Source organism: Rhineura floridana, chromosome 3 (assembly GCF_030035675.1).
Source record: "Rhineura floridana isolate rRhiFlo1 chromosome 3, rRhiFlo1.hap2, whole genome shotgun sequence".
Classification (NCBI taxonomy): domain Eukaryota; kingdom Metazoa; phylum Chordata; class Lepidosauria; order Squamata; family Rhineuridae; genus Rhineura; species Rhineura floridana.
Genome location: NC_084482.1, coordinates 24,410,090 through 24,428,261, shown reverse-complemented (window position 1 = coordinate 24,428,261; position 18,172 = coordinate 24,410,090). Strand labels below are relative to the sequence as shown.

At 41.7% G+C, this 18,172-nt stretch overlaps 1 protein-coding gene across 6 annotated transcripts in view; it reads left to right on the top strand.

Moving 5' to 3' along the window:
- LOC133379552 (cyclic AMP-dependent transcription factor ATF-7) overlaps positions 1–18,172 on the top strand; it is a 149,719-nt gene that overhangs the window by 112,670 nt on the left and 18,877 nt on the right. For all 6 annotated transcript variants that reach the window (XM_061615077.1, XM_061615075.1, XM_061615076.1 and 3 more), the window contains 6 exons: positions 7,635–7,769; positions 9,149–9,306; positions 10,718–10,817; positions 12,340–12,453; positions 13,825–13,977; positions 15,569–15,766. In XM_061615077.1, coding sequence (XP_061471061.1) covers positions 7,635–7,769; positions 9,149–9,306; positions 10,718–10,817; positions 12,340–12,453; positions 13,825–13,977; positions 15,569–15,766 — 858 coding nt within the window. The remainder of the gene's footprint in view (positions 1–7,634; positions 7,770–9,148; positions 9,307–10,717; positions 10,818–12,339; positions 12,454–13,824; positions 13,978–15,568; positions 15,767–18,172) is intronic.

The following is an 18,172-nucleotide window of genomic DNA, read 5'->3' as shown; positions in this document are numbered from 1 at the left end:
TGTCTTACCTTCTCAAAATCCCAGTGCAATTTCTGGCCATCTCCAAATCCCTGAATAAATGAGAAAATATTCTGCCTGTCTCCCAAGCCCTCTGATGCACTAGGACAGCCTTTCCCAACTAGTGGGTCACCAGATGTTGTTGGACCACAACTCCCATCCACCTCAGCCAGCATTGCCAATGGTCAGAAAAGATGGGAATTGTGGTCCAACAACATCTGGTGGCCCACTAGTTGGGAAAGGCTGCACTAGGAGGACTCTGTATGATGGGGAGAGGGTTGACAACAACATCATATAATGGGTAGGAAGTCAAGCAATGTTTGTGAACCTCTGTGTGATATTTTGCTAAGAACAGGAGGCCATTTTTAGGTTCTATTCCTGGTCTTATCACTAACCTATTACAGCAAGTATGACCAATTATCAATGCTCTCACCAACTTAGAGCATGGCCTGAATTGCTTTGCTTTTGCAGGAGGACTTGCATCAGTCAATGACACTTGCAGTAATATGTCTGCTTTCTCTGTTCCTTTCATCTTAAAACTATTTTTCATGACTAGTGTACATGAGTAAATACAGGAATAACTCAGATCTTGTAAATTCAGGTCTGTGGCTTCCTTGATGGAATCAATCCATCTGTTGTTTGGCCTTCCTCTTTTTCTACTCCCTTCTGTTTTTCCCACCATTATTATCTTTTCTAATGAATCATGTCTTCTCATGATGTGTCCAAAGTATGATAACCTCAGTTTCATCATTTTAGCTTCTAGTGATAGTTCTGGTTTAATTTGTTCTAACACCCAATTATTTGTCTTTTTCACAGTCCATGGTATCCACAAAGCTCTCCTCCAACACCACATTTCAAATGAGTGGATTTTTCTCTTAGCCGCTTTTTTCACTGTCCAACTTTCACATCCATACAGAGAGATTGGAAATACCATGGTCTGAATGATCCTGACTTTAGTGTTCAGTGATACATCTTTGCATCTGAGGACCTTTTCTAGTTCTCTCACAGCTGCCCTCCCCAGTCCTAGCCTTCTTCTGATTTCATGACTATTGTATCCATTTTGGCTAATGACTGTGCCAAGATATTGATAATCCTTGACAAGTTCAATGTCCTCATTGTCAACTGTAAAGTTACATAAATCTTCTGTAGTCATAGCTGAACGTCAAAAAGACTAAAGTAGTAGTCCTGCTTTTGTGCTTTCCTCTTTAACTTTCATCAGCATTCGTTTCAAATTATTACTGGTTTCTGCTAGTAGTATGGTATCGTCTGCATATCTTAAATTATTGATATTTCTCCCTCCAATTTTCACACCTCCTTCATTTTGGTCCAATCCTGCTTTCTGTATGATATGTTCTGCATATAGATTAAATAAATAGGGTGATAAAATACACCCGTCTCTCACCCTTTCCGATTGGGAACTAATAGGTTTCTCCATATTCTGTCCTTACAGTAGCCTCTTGTCCAGAGTATAGGTTGCACATCAGGACAGTCAGATTCTGTGGCACCCCCCTTTCTTTTAAAGCATTCCATAGTTTTTCGTGATCTACACAGTAAAAAGCTTTGCTGTAATCTATAAAGCACAGGGTGATTTTCTTCTGAAATTCCTTGGTCCGTTCCATTATCCAACATATGTTTGCGATATGATCTCTGGTGCCTCTTCCCTTTCTAAATTCAGCTTGGATGTCTTGCATTTCTCGCTCCATATATGGTAAGAGCCTTTGTTGTAGAATCTTGAGCATTACTTGACTTGCATGGGATATTAAGGCAATAGTTCGATAATTACTGCATTCCCTGGGATCTCCTTTCTTTGGAATTGGGATGTATATGGAACGCTTCCAGTCTGTGGGCCATTGTTTAGTTTTCCATATTTCTTGACAGATTTTTGTCAAAATTTGGACAGATTCAGTCTCAGTAGCTTGTAGCAACTCTATTGGTATGCCATCTATTCCTGGTGATTTGTTTCTTCCGAGTATTTTAAGAGCAGCTTTCACCTCACATTCTAAAATTTCTGGTTCTTCATCATACGGTACCTCTGTGGCACCGACAGTATTAGGCACTTCAGGTACCACAGAAACTATTACATTGTAACTGCCTGATTTTGGGAGCTCCTGAACTGATGCAGTGGGTTACAGTGAGAGGATGAACACCGGGGAAGCCTCTTTACCCTCAGTGATTAGACCGAACCTTTATCCAAACTGGGTCCAGTTGCAGCCATCGCAGCAAGAAGGGAAAGGGATCACTTCTATAAGTTACTTTTCAGGCTTGGAATAGGGAAGAGCAGCTCAGCTCAGTTGTCTGCCACTGAGCATGCATGGCATTTGGAGCCCTTTGGGATGTTTCTGTCCTCCTTGAAATGAATAGGGGATGTAGCAGCTAGCCTTTGTTTGTTTTTGCCTGGGCTGCCGAAAAAACAGCTGGAATGAAGGGAAGATAGAACTTGGTAATGAAGTTGTAATAAAGAGGCACACAAGAAAGTGGAACAAAAGAGATTCTAGAAAAACTTTCAGGAGATGCTTAAAGAAGGAAAGGGAGTTAATTGTTTTAACTTATTAGCCTTCACAGTTAATCATAGATTTGAGCTCCTAGTGTTGGAATGAGAGAATAGTCCTTTGATAAACATCCTCTCTGTTGCTCTGAATGTCCCCTTGGACATTCTAAACCCATACAAACCAGCAGAAACCTAAATACAAGTAATGTATTCAGTTTAAGGTTCTATTTAAAAAAACTTTAATAAAATAAATATATGTCCAAATGCTTGTCGTTCACTACGGTCCCTTTGCACTCGCAGGCAGAACACTGGAGTGCAAGAGCAAGTTAAACTCTTACTGAGCCAGTTGGGCACAGTTTCCTTAATGAAAGCTGAAAATTCAAAGTAGGGACTTTGAATATCCCTGGAGAGGTCAGGCCCTTGCAGGACACCCACAGCTATAACCTTGTTCTTCAACATGCCTTTCCTGTTCTCCAGAGGCAGGAACACCACTAGTGTTTAAAATAATCTTTTGTTCCTTCCATGAAAGCAGCTATTTGTTTTCTAGAAAAGCAATGCACGTTGTTATTATCATCATCATACTCAAATATATAATAATTATATGTAATATATATCACTAAAATTATTATAATTATTATTTCCGTAACAATAACAATAATTTGAGCAGCTCTAGTGATCTAGGAGCTTTATAAAAGACTAAAGTCTGCAGGCTAATTCATCTTTCATTTTATCTGTGCATTAAGTTGGCTGTTGCTAGATTTGCAAGTATGTAGTTCTGGAAGAGAGCAGAATCTTTAACATGTTGGCTAAGTGAAGGATTTTGTTGCATCCATTACAGGGCTTAAAAAACCATAGCTGACGTCAGGTTTCAGAGAAACTTTGTAAGGAAGGAATGAAACGGCGAAGTCAAAACAAAATATATGCACTACCTAAATTTCTTCCTTATAATGCTTATTTTGTATTAAAAATTGTTCAGCTTTTGTTTTGCAAAGCATTCTTGGAAGAAAACTTGGGTACACATATTTTGTACAATTGCTTCTATTTTATTTTTCCCCAGACTGAAATCCTGTATCCTAAACAAGTAACAGAGCAGAGCAATCCAACTCAGAGGAAGCCAGCAGAAGGGGAGCCAGCAGGAAGGTTCATGGCATCCAGTTGCCGTTTGGGAGCCTCTGGGCCGGCTGAACACTGGCTCAGCCAGGAGCTGTGCACAGGGACCGGAAAGTAAAAGCCAGCTTTCACAAATACCCCTATTGGGGAGTAAGCAATAATTGTAATTATTTTCTTACACCTTTTTTCTAGTGTAACTTTTGCCCAGAGCGCTCCCAACATGAGTTGGATGTTGCCTGAGTCCCCCCCCCCATTGGCCCCTCCTCTGACATGCCCCCAGAATGCCCCTTTTGTGGGCCTTAAACTGCCTTTCGTTATTATTATTATTATTATTATTATTAAATTTATTAGTCGCCCATCTGGCTGGTTGACCAGCCACTCTGGGTGACGTACAAGATAAAAACAGTACATTAAGCATTAAAAATTTAAAACGTTGGCTCCCCTTACACTAAACTGGGCTTCCCTGATGGACCTCCAGCTGAGCCAATAGGGTTCTGGCTCTGCTGCAGCTAAGTCGGGATGAGGGGCTTCTGCCTGAGGAGCCACAACCCTGCCAACTTAGCCGGGTGTTCATCATAACCACCTCCCCTTCACCCAGCATAAATAGCATTTGGATCGCACCCTAAGCTTCTGCATTCAGTTAGCTTCTTTCTCCATTGTGTAAATCAAATCAAATAAATATCCTTCTAAAGACTGTGTCTCTAGGAATTCAGATCTGGATAATGATTTATTATTATTAATTACCTACTGCCTTTCAGCTTTTGAAAGGGCCCCCAATGCAGCTTACAATATTAAAATTATACAGTAAACAAGATGTTTAAAAAATTTAAAGAGAGTAAAAGCAAATCCATTTAGCAGCTATTTTTAAAAAAATCAAGGATCCCCTTTCTATATTTGAACATGGCTTATAATTGTCAATTTCTTTTAGATACCTATGTAGACATTTGGACTGCCTATATTAATTTATACATTTAAATTAGGATTGATGAAATAGTCTTATTTTTTCAGCTGTCGATGTTGTTGTATATTACTATTTTTATTTATTTATTTGTCTTTTTTATATTATATTTGCAAATAAAAAATTGAAAAAAAGTAACTGCTCAATTAAAAATCACAAACCAGGGTATTTATTTCAGAAGTGTGACCTCCTAGGCTTTTGCCCCTCTTTAAATTAAAAAAAAATGTGCCATGGATCTCTCAACCATGTCTTGATCTCATCTTCCACTACAGTGTCATCTCATTGTGAGGTGGCCCCTTTGTGTTGCCTTTTCATTATTACAGCCCAGAATCTTAATCTTAGTTTTTATTTTGAGGTTTGTTTGATAAATGGTTGACAACCCACAGTCTAGCCAGACTTTTAATATGTTAAGACCACCCATAATCCTGTGGTACTGTTTTTAATAGCTACTGTTACAATTCTTAGATTGCTAGAAGTTTATTTCTTGTTAAATAGGACTCTGGCTTAATATTTCTGCCCTCCAACAGGAGACTGCAGCAGTTCAAAGCTTGGCTAGTTTCAGGCGGGCCGAAGGAATTACCCCTGCTAGAATTGCCTGGATTGTTAGATCCAACTGGTTTGCTATTCAGAAAACTTGGCAGGAACTGCCGAGCACATTCATGAGATGCTTTGAACATTAGGCTGAGTTGAGTCCAGTTGCTGGAGCTAGTTTTAGTTTGCATGGGTTTTTTTATTTCATCTTTTTGTCCTGGATAGTTCCAACCACAGAATTTTTGTGGTAATTAAATGCAGAGAGGGTATTTCCAGACATGCTGTTTTGTGGGTCATTGTCCTTCTCAGTCACAGCCCCAGTCATGTATTGTCCACGCATTTGGGATGCCAATCTCTGTGCCATTCACTCCTAAATTCTGAGGCGCTTCGTTTACACGCAATAGGAAGCACGATGAGTAGGACATCTGGAAGCACACATAGTGAGGGGGGGGCAGCTGTTTGTTTTGTGTTTATTTCACCCTTCCTTTAAGTTGCTCAGGATGGGAACATTGTTCTCTTCCCCCAATGTTATCCTCACAACACAACCCTGTGAGGTAGTTTAATCTGAAAGATGCTAACTAGTAAGGTTCTTCAGCTTCCCCCTCCCCCCAGCTCTCATCCAGCACTCTTATCCAGTATATATTGGTTCAAGGAGCTCTAAAGAGATTCAGACTGGTTTTTTAATGTTAAAATGTCTGTGATGATTAGTGCAGGTTATCCACAGACAGTATATGCATAAGGCATGTTCTCTGTTGAAGTAGCTCCTCTCATCATAGTTTATGCTTCCTGTGCTGTCTGCATTCTAATATACTGTTTAAGCCATTTATATTTCGTCTGGCAAGTGTTTTACAGAACACCGGACATGATGTGGCCATGTCCAGGTAATCTAAGGTTCTGGTCCCCGCCAGTTCTCTAGAGAAGGATGGTAGGCCATAAGGTCCATCTCTTAAAATGATATGCTTTCAAGCTCAGCTTCCACACATGCCACATTCTCCATATCTCTCTAGTGGTTGGGGAAGATGAAGCAACATCTCTTAGTGGGCTGTGTTTGGGCCAGGGGCCTCTAGTTGCTGACCCCTAATCTAAGGTCTACTTCATGCTCTCTAATCTTACAGTGTGTGACTTTTATGATTTTCCTGTCCCCGTGTATGAATGTGAAACTATCAAGAAATTAACAAGACTAAAACCCTATAAAAATAAATTCATCCCAGAATCTGAAGTGGCTGTACAAACTATTATCCTTAGAACACTCGCTTGGAAATTACTCCCTCTGAAATCAGAGACACTTTAATTTTGCAAAAGCATATTCAGAATTATGGTATTAATAAGATAATTTGTGGTAGAGCACATGCTTCACATGAAGTAGGCCCCACAAGTGCCTGTGATCCATAATTTTTTTAAAAAAATAAAGGATTGGGTAGCAGAAAATGGGAAAAGACCCAGGATAGACAATACTGACCCTATGTTAAAGCAGCAAAAAGATAAAGGCATAGAGACCGTGGTTTAGAGAAGGGCAACAGGCAAAGTGCAACACAACACATAGATGGTGTTACAGTGACTTAGGAAAGGCTGGTAAAAGTAAGGTTTAAGGAGAAATATAAAAGAAGCAATTGGGCTAGTAGACTGGAGGATACTCCACACTCGACATAGCACAGTAGTAAGCAGGGGAATTTAACAAGAGCACAGGGGGCAATTAGCAGCCAAATTGGCATTAAAGAGGAATAAGAAACAAGAAAAGATATATGATCCGTGGTATTTTAGGTAGCCACTAAAAGCAATTCCCTGCCTTGAATACATCAGAGGATGGGTTGCTCATGCTGTCTTGTCTTTTGATTGCCTGAGGACTATTTGATGTGCTATTACTATTTCCTGCTTTGCATGCCCCTAGTTTTGCCATTTCTTTTTGCTATTGCTTTGACCCATTGATCTACAGATGCAACAAGCGGCTGTTAATGAGATTAGAAAATACCATGCTGTGCTGTTCAAAATAGGTGTGGTGGCATGTTTCCAGGTTCAGGCATATGGTTAGGTTTTATTACAATAGGCTGGTCATAGATCTGTAATAACTCATATGGCAGTCCTATTGGCTTTTGATAAATCAAGCAATAATTCAAAAATGACTTCTGTAGGGGTTGCAGTGCTTCTGTGAATGAAAGTTCCTTTTGTGATTGACAAGCATTTCAGCTTTCTTTTCATACTGGCAAAGCTTTAAAAGGGGGGGCATGTAAGTGTTAACTTGCAGAAAATAAAAAATACTGTGTTCCTGTTTTAAATAAGCATCCTTGATCTCAGTTGCTAGAAAGATCATGCAGTCTGACTGGGGGTAAGCAAGAATACACCTTAGTGAAGGGCAGAACCGCTCCTGCACTATCCACGGTATGCTGTCCCAATCCAGAGAGCGCCACACTGAGGTGCAGCCTCAATATCACTATTTTGAATGCTAGCTCTCCAAGCCTAACATCCCTTTGGGGCTGGGGGAAGTGAACAGGTGTGCTGTGCAGCCTGATGGCAAAACACTGAAATAAATATTCTTGTTTTTTCCCCCCGTAGTGTTCTGGACCCCTGGATATGTCTCTCCCCTCTACTCCAGACATCAAAATAAAAGAGGAAGAGCCGGTTGAAGTGGATTCTTCTCCTCCGGACAGTCCGGTAGCGAGTCCACAGTCACCACAGGCCAAGGAGAAGGTGAGCTTTCATGAGTCATCTTTTCATCTGCTTTTAATGCCTTTCTTCCTTTTTATTTTTTTTTTAAATACTTTTGTAAGAGATGTGTTCATTCCCACTTATGGTTATACCGTTACAGCTGCAAGAGATGCAACAGGTTCAGCAGAATATGTCCCTTTGGTGTACATACACACCATGCACACAGAGCCCCTGCTGGACTTGCTACCATCTGTAATCATATGGAAGTGCATCTCCATGTCAGGGGTGGACAGGTGAAAGGTGCGGTAATCATACAAACTTTGGCCAGCTCTGTATGTCTACCTCCACGAAATCCTTACTGAGTTGTAAGCCTGCCTGCAGCCCCACTGGCATGGAGGGGATGCATCTGAACCAGACCTATAGAATGAGAAAAAGCTTTGACAGAATGAAGTGAAGTTTGTAGAATCTTGGTTATGTTAGCTACTTTTCAAGCTCTTGCCTCTCTAGACAGAGGCATTGAGATTGGATTCAGAGGACTATTTCCACCATTCTAGCTCCCGGTAAACTCAGTAACTAAGAGCTGGCCATCTCCGTCTTCTAGTTCCACTGCAAGCGGAGTAGACAGGCACAAACATACAGAAAATTGCAGAGGACTAGTAAGAAGGAACCATGATGCAAACTGTTATCTGAATCCACTCCTGATTACTCTTGGGGTCAGAAGCAGATTTACAGTCCAAGTGCATTCATAATGATTGAGTGTCTCAGCTCAGACGCTTGGAAAGATAAAGGAAATTTCTGCTCCAAGTTCTAAGAGTCGTGAAGAACTTTGGTGAAACAGAAGGGCTTTTTAACTCTTAATGGCTTCCATCTCTCCCCTGCAGTCCATTCCCAAATCCCCGCTGTCTACAGATATCCTGCAAGTCTTATCCATCTGTACTTCCCTGTGTTATTGCACCATTTTGCAATTAGGGCACAGTATCTGGTATGACTTGGCATGGTTTTAAAACAACCTGCTGTCTCTTTTGATGCCAAGTGGCGTTCAGAGCTTATAAATCTCAGTCATTTCTTAAATCTTTAGCAATACTTGCATCATTTACACAATGAACATGAACTGTTTGGGTGCCTAGCTTGAGAGATTCTACTTTTTATCCTCCCTCCCTTTTTTTTTAACTGTTGAATTAAGCTGGGCTTTTAATGTATGTTTCTTGCAAATTTCAGCCTCATCAAAGAGCAATTATTGGTGTGTGCTTTGTACAGGATTTAGCACTTTTGGTTTCTCTCGGTACCGTTGAAGTAAAATGTCAATGCTTTATATGTACCAGGAGTTATAGTCTTGACAATTATGAGGGTTGATACGAGGGATCCATTATTAGTCACACAAGATGGTAATACCTGGCATTCAGTGTATGCATGTTTTTTAGGAGGGTGCTTCAAAGCCTGTTATCATTTCTACACCTACTCCAACCATTGTACGTCCTGGGTCACTGCCACTGCACTTAGGATATGATCCTCTGCATCCCACTCTTCCTTCTCCAACCTCTGTCATCACCCAAGCTCCCCCTTCCAACAGACAGCTTGGGTAAGTAAGGAGATGGGGAGTTTGAGGGGGGAGGTATAGGGACCTTAAGAGGCTTAGAACTGGGCATTCAGTTAACAAGTGAACAGTCAGCAGTGTCTCCTGCAAATCTCATTATTTTAGACCTTACAGAGTACGGCAGTCGAATATATACCTGCACAAGAGCAGCCACGAGTGGGAAAAGACTGGATTGAAAAAAGACTAGAATCCTTGAAGACTGGACTGATAGTGGTGTTAAAGAATTTATTACATGAAGAATACACATACACACAAAGGTTGAGAAGGGACATGGAGAAGTACCAGACGTGAGCTATGTCTCATGTATATGACTTTTCCCACACATTAAGGCCCCAGCCTCTATCTCTTTGGCTTCACCAATTGAAGAGTCTCCAGTGTCACTCCTGCATTCTCCTTCCTGTGAATAGTGGAAGACTCCAGTCTTCTCCTATAGAGGACTCTAGCTTCTAGCACCCTTGCTTGAACTGTTATTCCTCCCTCTCTTTAATTTCTTCCTTATTTCCTTGAATTTGTGGCTTGGTCAGGTTTATAGGCTTAGTAGCACCATCTCCTGACTAGATCTCGGATCCAAGGAGCAACTCTTATCATGGGGGAGGTCAAACATCTCCTCCTGCTCCCAGAGACTAAGGGGCAATAACAGCAAATGCATATAGCAGCCTCCTAATAGCTTTATTTTCTAAATGAAAAACAGCCTCAGAAGGCTGCACTTTTGAGCAAAGAAATGACAACCAGTTGCTACTTAATTTTTCTCCTCCCAGATGTTTTTTCTGCTGGACCCACACCTCCATATTACATGGTCTTTGCTTTTCCCTTTGCTTGCTGAAGCCGTCCAGTTAAAGATGACTAATTAAGGAGGCCCACTGATAATCTTGCCCCTATTTAAAATTTTACTACCAACCCTGCCTGCATGTTCCTTTGACCATCTGCTCTTGTAGTTGCACATACACTGGGGTTGAAATGTTAGTGACTAAATGATGCCCTTCCATTACCCATCTTTCTCTGATTCACACCTCTCTATTCCATGATAGGATCAGACATTGGATGCTGATTAAAAAGTTGTCATTATCAAGCCAAATGGCAGGAAAGTTGAATATTCTTGCACATTCTGTCTAAACCTGAGCAGATACATGCAAGCTGGGAGCATCTGTGCTTTTGCAGCCCATGTGTATTGTGGCAAGGAGGCCAATTATCTAGCAATTAAATAGTTATGTCTTAAAATACCAGGTTTGCTAAGTCTGCTTTTACCAGGGCAGAGATGGCCAGCTTTTCAGGGGGAGGGGGGCTCTGCATGTCAAAGGGAATCACCTGTGTCTCAGATGTGTTGGGCAGGGATCTCTGATAATACACACAAGCTGGACTGCAGTATGTTTTGTGTTTGTATTCTGTTTTCTTCCAGATCTCCAACCAGCTCTGTACCGCTTGTCATGCACCTTGTGAACGGACAGACCATGCCAGTCCTTCCTGGCCCTTCTGTTCAGATGCCTTCTGTCATATCGGTAATAGAAGCTTCCAGCATGGCTGCTTTTGATAAAGGAAGGGACAGTTTTTCCCTTTGTAGAGCATATGCGGGCACTTTAATTTGCAAAATTGACATCTCTCTCTGTCCCTCTGTGTGAGATAAGCCTGGGCTGGAAGGGAGGATGTGGGGGTGGAGGGAGCCACTAGCCTGTAAGTGAGCAGTGCCTGCCAATCACAATGCTGGGCAAAAAGGCTCAAAACTGAATCTTCATCTGAGCAGATGGCAGACGCTGTTGGTTCCAGGGCTGGGAACTGCAGGCTTTCTGATTAGCTAGCTCTATGCTGAAATCATTCAAGCTTGCAGAGAACATGGTGGCCTTTCCAAGCCAGAAAAACTCCCTCCCTGGCCTCTTCAGGGTATGAAATGGTTATTTAGCTTTTATTTCTGCAAATGAATTTTCTCGGGATATGTGATTGACAAATGCAAGTACCTTCTGGTGCAGTTTGTATTGGTTCTGCTGACGGCTATGCTGTGCAAATCCACCTGTCTTTTTCATCGTGGGTGTACTTTTTTCATCCATTTTAAGTGTGCAGAAAGTTTCTGCCATGTGTTGGAAATTAGTCATCTAAAGGAAGCCCTGTAAAATCTGAAAAGCTAGTGTGTTAGGAGAAGTGGCGCACATCTCCTTGTGTTCCTGATTTTGTAGTTTGCACACTTACTGCCTTTTCAAGATATCTAAAAAATACTGCAAGAATCCATCCATCATTTTCTCTTCAGTTCTTCTGGACGTTAACTTCATCCATTGTAAAAATGAAAAAAAAAAGCAGAAAGGAAGATAAGGACATCCCTCAGGAACTTTCCTCCTCATGGCAATAATGAATTGCAATTTTTATCGTGCCCTTGATATGAATAGTTCAAGACGGTGTCTCCTTACCTCATCTTATTTCCACAACAACCCTGTGAAGTAGATTAGGCTGAGAGAGGATTATGAGCCCAACATCACCCAGTCAGCTTTGTGGCTACATAAGGATTTGAACCTGGGCCTCTCCAATCCAAGCCCCTAGACATTGTACATATTAGCTCTCCAAATGCAGCACTGCTAAAATGGTATTGCGGGCTTAGTGGCCAAACTGACCTGGAGACAGAACTCTATAATTTTTGCTTATTGCTAGAAGTATCAGATTTCATAGTCAATTACCATTTTTAGGTGTACATCTGTTTAGGTATACACCTAAAAATCTCAAGCATAAATGGAGCAAATGAGGGAGTTAGTTTTGGCTGTGGCTCAGTGCCAAGATTTGCTGTAGCATAATGTGTGGAATGGCTGAGAGGAAAAAAAGAAGGCATTGGAGTTTTCTCTTTTACCTCCAGTTTCTTTCTCTTCTGAACTACCGTTGGTACTGTTTGTTTCTTTTTCTCTCAAACACTGGTGAAAAGATGTCTAATATGTACAGTACAGTACTAATATGTACCCACCCCCTTCTCTATCCCTGAAGGAATTTATCGTCAAAGCTGGTTAACTTACACAAGGTGTTTTCCATTCCCCTTCCAACCTATAGCTGGCGAGGCCTATGTCTGTGGTGCCAAACATTCCTGGTATTCCTGGCCCCCCAGTCATCAGCAGTGGCTCCATTTCGCCATCAGGCCTTCCAGTGCACTCAGAAGCTAAAATGGTGAGTTCCATTCCATAACAGTAGAACTGGCCACCTGTGCCTGCTATGATTTTAAGAAATGAGTTGGAGGACTCTCCTTGTTGCTCCGTAACACAATTATCTCATGGGGGATCATCTCAAATCATGTCATCACTTAAAGCATTTGGTCAGGTTTGCTTTTTTTCACCTAACACTTTTATTACATTTTAAAGCAAATAATAAAACAATTAGCAAAAGAGAATATTGGTATGTTTTCTGTTATCCCATTGCTTGCTTGCTTAACAGATGGCAATTTGTAGTCTGCCAGTACATTGCATGGTCACTGGGTTGGGGAGCATAAATCTCTACAGAGATTTATATCTATGCTGAAATGAGAGTGGAGAGGAGAGAGGTAGAAAAGGGTGGTAGAGGAAAAGGGAAGAAGAGCGGGTAGCATTCAAGTGGAGGCAACCCAAAAATGCCTGCACTTAGTTAAATTTACAAAGCCCCCTCTTTTTTTTTCCTAGTGGATATTTGAAGCTAACAGGAAGGTTCAGTACACAAAACATATTATGAAAAATGTGGAAGAAGATAGCTGTGAATATTGTCAACAGGAAAGTTACTTCCACAGAAGTAACTCGTGGTTTCTTATGACTTCCAGATTCATGGAGTAGTCTTTAAGTCTGCTGTATTACCCATGACCCTGCGCTACAGTTGTTTGGGAGGAGAGTAGAAAAAAGTGGGAAACAGATGTGAAAATGAATGAACTTCTGTCCTTCATTTTTAATATAAAACAAAAAGCTGCTATAAATTAAATAGAATTCTCACTCTGTGCCTCTTATGTGCTTTAGTAAGGAAGTCAACTGGTCCATAGGATTCAGATTCTGCTTCAGTCAAGGTGTATAGCACTTCGCAAAGTGACATAAGGAACAAAGACATATCCATTCTCCCAGCAGCTTACCATCTAAATTTAGAAACTTAGTGGAAGACAACAGAAGGCTGGGGAGGGGTGGGAAGAGAGGTGTATGGGTAGCATATAAAAATAAGGGCGGGGATCACAAAGTCAGGGAATGAATGTGAGTTAATGCACTTGGCTTGGTTGTCAGTTTGAGCTGGGTGGGACTATATGTTGCAAATTGCATGCAATCTTGAAAATGGCAGGTATGTGTCTGGTATCTCCCTCTGTTAACATCTAGTATAACTTGTGTCCTGACATCATCATGATGTGCATTTCCCTGTCTTGGCTGGAAATAGAAACCTAGCTAGCAGCAGCATGTCCTAAGGAATCTAATCGGTCTTCATCCTCAAAAGCCTGCATCCCTATGGCAAGTGGAGAAAATTAGTCAAAAACATTAGAGGAGGAAGAAACTGTTGGGCCTCTACTGATTTTGTGTTGCATTTGTCCCCTTACAGAGGCTAAAAGCCAGCCTGACACAAGGAGTTACTTCCTCACTAAATGGCAGTGGCATGATGGTGGGTTCAGCAAGCACAATGGTGACATCTCATCCTGAACAGGGTCAAATACTCATCCAGCACCCTGATGCACCTTCTCCAGCCCAGCCACAGGTCTGCTCGAAGTCAGAATGGATTAAAGCAGGGGTTTGGGGGAGCTGCAGTGTTCTGAGAAGGGAGGGGTATATCATAGGCATTTAAAAAACAATATGGCTGCAGTTACACTTCTGGATCATGGTATGATGTCTGATATGAAATCCAATGGCAGCTATTGAATTCAGGAACTGGAGGCTTTGTCTAAAAAGAGCAAATTCCCAGCCCTCATGACTGTTTAGGAATGAAAGGGAAATTGATTGACTTTTAGATAAGGGCTATGGGCAAAACATTAGAACTTAAGACAGTTGAAGGGTAATAAGATAAAAGCATTATTTCTTATGGTATACCCACACACTTTGTGTTTCATTGTCATCCATGGTCAAATGTGCTCTGCAGACTTTTGAAACCTCATAAAACCCTGGCTAATCTGTCTGCTACAGACAATAGTGTGATGAGCATGCACACCATGGGCAACGTTGCCTGTTCTATAGCACCACCATCTGTTCTGAAAAAACTGTTGTCAATTTCCAGCCAGTCTTTTAGTTGTCAGGAAGTGATGTCATTTGACTTCACACAGCTCCCAGTCCCGTCCCGTGTAGACCTCTTGTATTTCTACATGCCACACCACCAAGACCCAATCCTTCTTTTTTTAAATTTGTCAAAAATACTCAACCAGAATCATAGAATCTGCAAATAAAAAGAAGCATGGAAATGTTATGAACATGTTATTCATTTATATAGCTTTTTCCCCTAGTTGCTGGATCTGGGTTCTTTAGTTATAGAATGTGGGAGGTTTCTGCATTGAGTCCCGGATCCCCCGCACACATATAGGAAGCCTGTTGCCTTGCATAGACGTGCCTTATACCCCGTTGCTTCTGTTGCCACTGCTGTCAGACATTTACCATTTAGACATCACAGGCAACAGAGATGCAGTCTGGAATGTAGAAGCAATGTTTTCAGATCTTCTCTCCCTGTTTTAATTACTTTGGGTTTAAATGCACCCCCATTTGTTCCTGCCAGCTCACCAAATGCCAGCCTTCCATCAAAATTACCACCTGCTCCGTCAGCTAGACAGGCTTCCAGAAGTTTACTATCCATATGCTGCCTGACTGACAGTGAGTAGTAGTGAAGTGTAAACTGGTCTGCATAATTATAAAGCCCATTTGGTGGGGCTGAGCTAAGGTGGGAACCTGCAGATTCTGTTTTGCTTTTGGCAGCTAGTTTTCTTTGTTCTCCTGAAATAATAAAAAGGATTTAAGTGTCTCCGTTGGTTCCGCAGAACAAGAATTGCAGAGCAAATAGGTTTAAAGGGTTTACAGCATTGCAGAAACATTATTATCACATATGACATAGCCTCAATTAGGTAAAATAAAAGGTGTAAGCACAATTATGCATTCTGAGTTACTAACACAAACACACAAAAATCTTATGTTGCCATTCTGCTTGAATTGCCTATTGAGAACTAGTGAGAATATGGGATCAAGAAAACTGTCCTGCATTGATGCTGACTGGCTGCTGAAGATTTACTGGGTGGCCTGAGAACGCATGAGTTGCCTAATTAATCTTGTTTGTTAATTTCAGTCATTTTGTTTAAATTCTTCAACCCCAGGTTTCCCCAGCTCAGCCCACACCTAGCACAGGAGGCAGACGGAGGCGCACGGTGGATGAAGATCCAGATGAACGCAGACAGCGTTTTTTGGAACGGAACCGCGCTGCAGCTTCCCGCTGCCGCCAGAAACGCAAACTCTGGGTGTCGTCCTTGGAGAAGAAGGCAGAGGAACTCACAACACAGAACATCCAGCTAAGTGTAAGTGTGTGGCCAACATGCTTCAAACATATTAAATACTTTTCTTCCAATATTACACATATCCATGTTCACATCACAAAAAAATTCAGTCTATTTAGCTTTCAAGGCCTTCACCCCCAGATTGACCAAGTGAAATGTACTGTTCCATATTGACAACATCAGTGCAAAAACATGTCTGAACAGACAGGACAATACCCCAAGGAAGCAGTCAGCCTTCAATGGGGCAGAAGCATCTTTTCTCCATAGTAGTCATGCTTATCTTGGGGGGCTTCAGTGCTCAAGCACACTGGTTTAATGGAAGGTTAGTAGATCAGTCAGGATGCATACTGTACTGGAAGGCATTTCAGCAGATAGTATCTAGATTCTGAGTTCCCAAAATTGATCTTTATGCACTAGCACAAACAGTCAGATGGCTTGGTTCAGAAGCAGACTACAAGAGAGGGGAGAGAAGTTGAGTTGACAACTGCAGATTTGCTAACTTCTAGGTCTTCTCTTAATCCCCAAGACAATTGGGTGGACCACAGAATACAAGGCAGACATAATCTCCATCACCTACGAACAGCTCAGATTTTCTGATCTAGTTGTCCTCTCCAATATGGATCTATGGCAGTTACTGGTAATATCAGAACTGCTGTTCTTCATTCTCAGCCACAGTTTTTCACTCTGACTGCTTGGAGGTTGAAAGGCAAACTGTGCTAGCCATAGGATACCACCCCAGGATTATCTTCTGCTATCCTGTAAGTTTTCCACCATCTGCACCTACAGTAATGCTTAGGAAGCCTTGTTTGCGTGGTGCGACTCTTTTAGGAGCGACTTTTCCCCCCCTTCAAGACAGTTTGGATTTTTTGTGTGTGTGACCAAATATGCTGACAAGATGAGTTTTAGCACAGGGGGGCACATGATTGCCTCTTGCCCTTGATCAAGTTCTTTACTGCTCTTAATTTATCTCCTCTCCTCCTGCTTGTCGTGCCTTGAGTCTGAATGTGGTATTGGGGCACTTCCCTGTAGTTAGTTTGAGCCCTTTGGTGCAACAACTCTGAAGGTGAACATGCAAAACATTCTTGTGTTCTTTACAACCACCCTACATGTCCAGGAGGAACTTGCTTGTCTCCTTTGAGCTTTCTTCAACAAGCTACCCTGTCCTGCATTGTCTTTGCATATACTACCTCAGATTCTAGCTCTCTTGATTAAGAAGTGGCTCCCTTTGCAGCTTTCTGGGAGGGAGCCTTCTCAAAGAGATACCTTTCTATGAGACATCTCGACATGTCAGCAGAGGCAGCCTTTGGGTGCAGTGTTCTTCAAAGAGTCCGTAAGCCTTTAGGCTCAATTCCAGCAAGGGCGTGGGAGATTTGTTCCCTCCCTGGGATGCATTGGTTTTTAATATGTCATCACTGAATGCCCTCCTACCTAGTGAACGTCTGTGCTTGGAGGCAGGTAGGACATGCTGCCCACTTTTTGCAGTGACTCAGATCCTTGCATAAGTATATGCAGGGTGTTTTTGTTTTTACTTTTTCCATTTTGTGTTTAACATTGGAAAGCCGTTTTCTCATGTTTTCTCCCATCTTGTATGGAACTTTGGCCTAATTTGATATGCTGTCAGTGCTAGTTAGGGGCCACTTCATTTGCAGTTCTTCTGTGGGATTTTCTTTCCACAGAAATAGATATAAGTGTAGATTATATCACTTAGGTCTCCTGGTGACTGGTGAATGGCCTTGCCATTCTGATCCTTGTAGGTGGGACCTAATCCAGTGGCGAACACCCTATCTACCTGTGAGAGAAAAACAGAACTAACAACTTCGTTTTCACCAAAAAAAACTCTTTTGAGTTCTCTCTCTGCATTGACTTAATCTCCCCATCATTTTACAGGGGACTTCAGTGTTATCTTTGGAATGCTGCTCAAGCAGACCCACTGAGGCAGGGTTACAAGTGCAAGCAGCTTCTACTTCAATGTTTTAAACAGACTGTGACCTGTAACCCCTGCAGGCCACTCCTGCATACTAGAATCTAAGGATAGCTGCAGCATTCCATGCAACGCTATTAATAAAGGTTGAAGTGGTGTTGGGGGGGAGGTGTGTTGGGCTCCTGTCCAGCTGGTGCTGTGGCTCTTCAGTAGCTGCATTCTGCATACTCATGCTCTTGCAGTGTTTTTCCTCTGCCCTCTTGATTTAACAGAGGTTTGGCTGAGTTCCTTGAGTGGAGGCCTGGCCTTTATTGTATTTCAATGATGGAAACATATTTGAATCTCTAAACGTTCCAGCAAGCTGTGTGTGTGAGAGAGAGAGAGAGGAAAGAATTTTAGCTCACCCTATTCCATGGGTTCGAATTGGATGACTATTTCTTTAATAATTAAAGCATTTTGTATTGCAATTTTACTGTATTACAGATTCCACTACTGTTTTGGGAGGG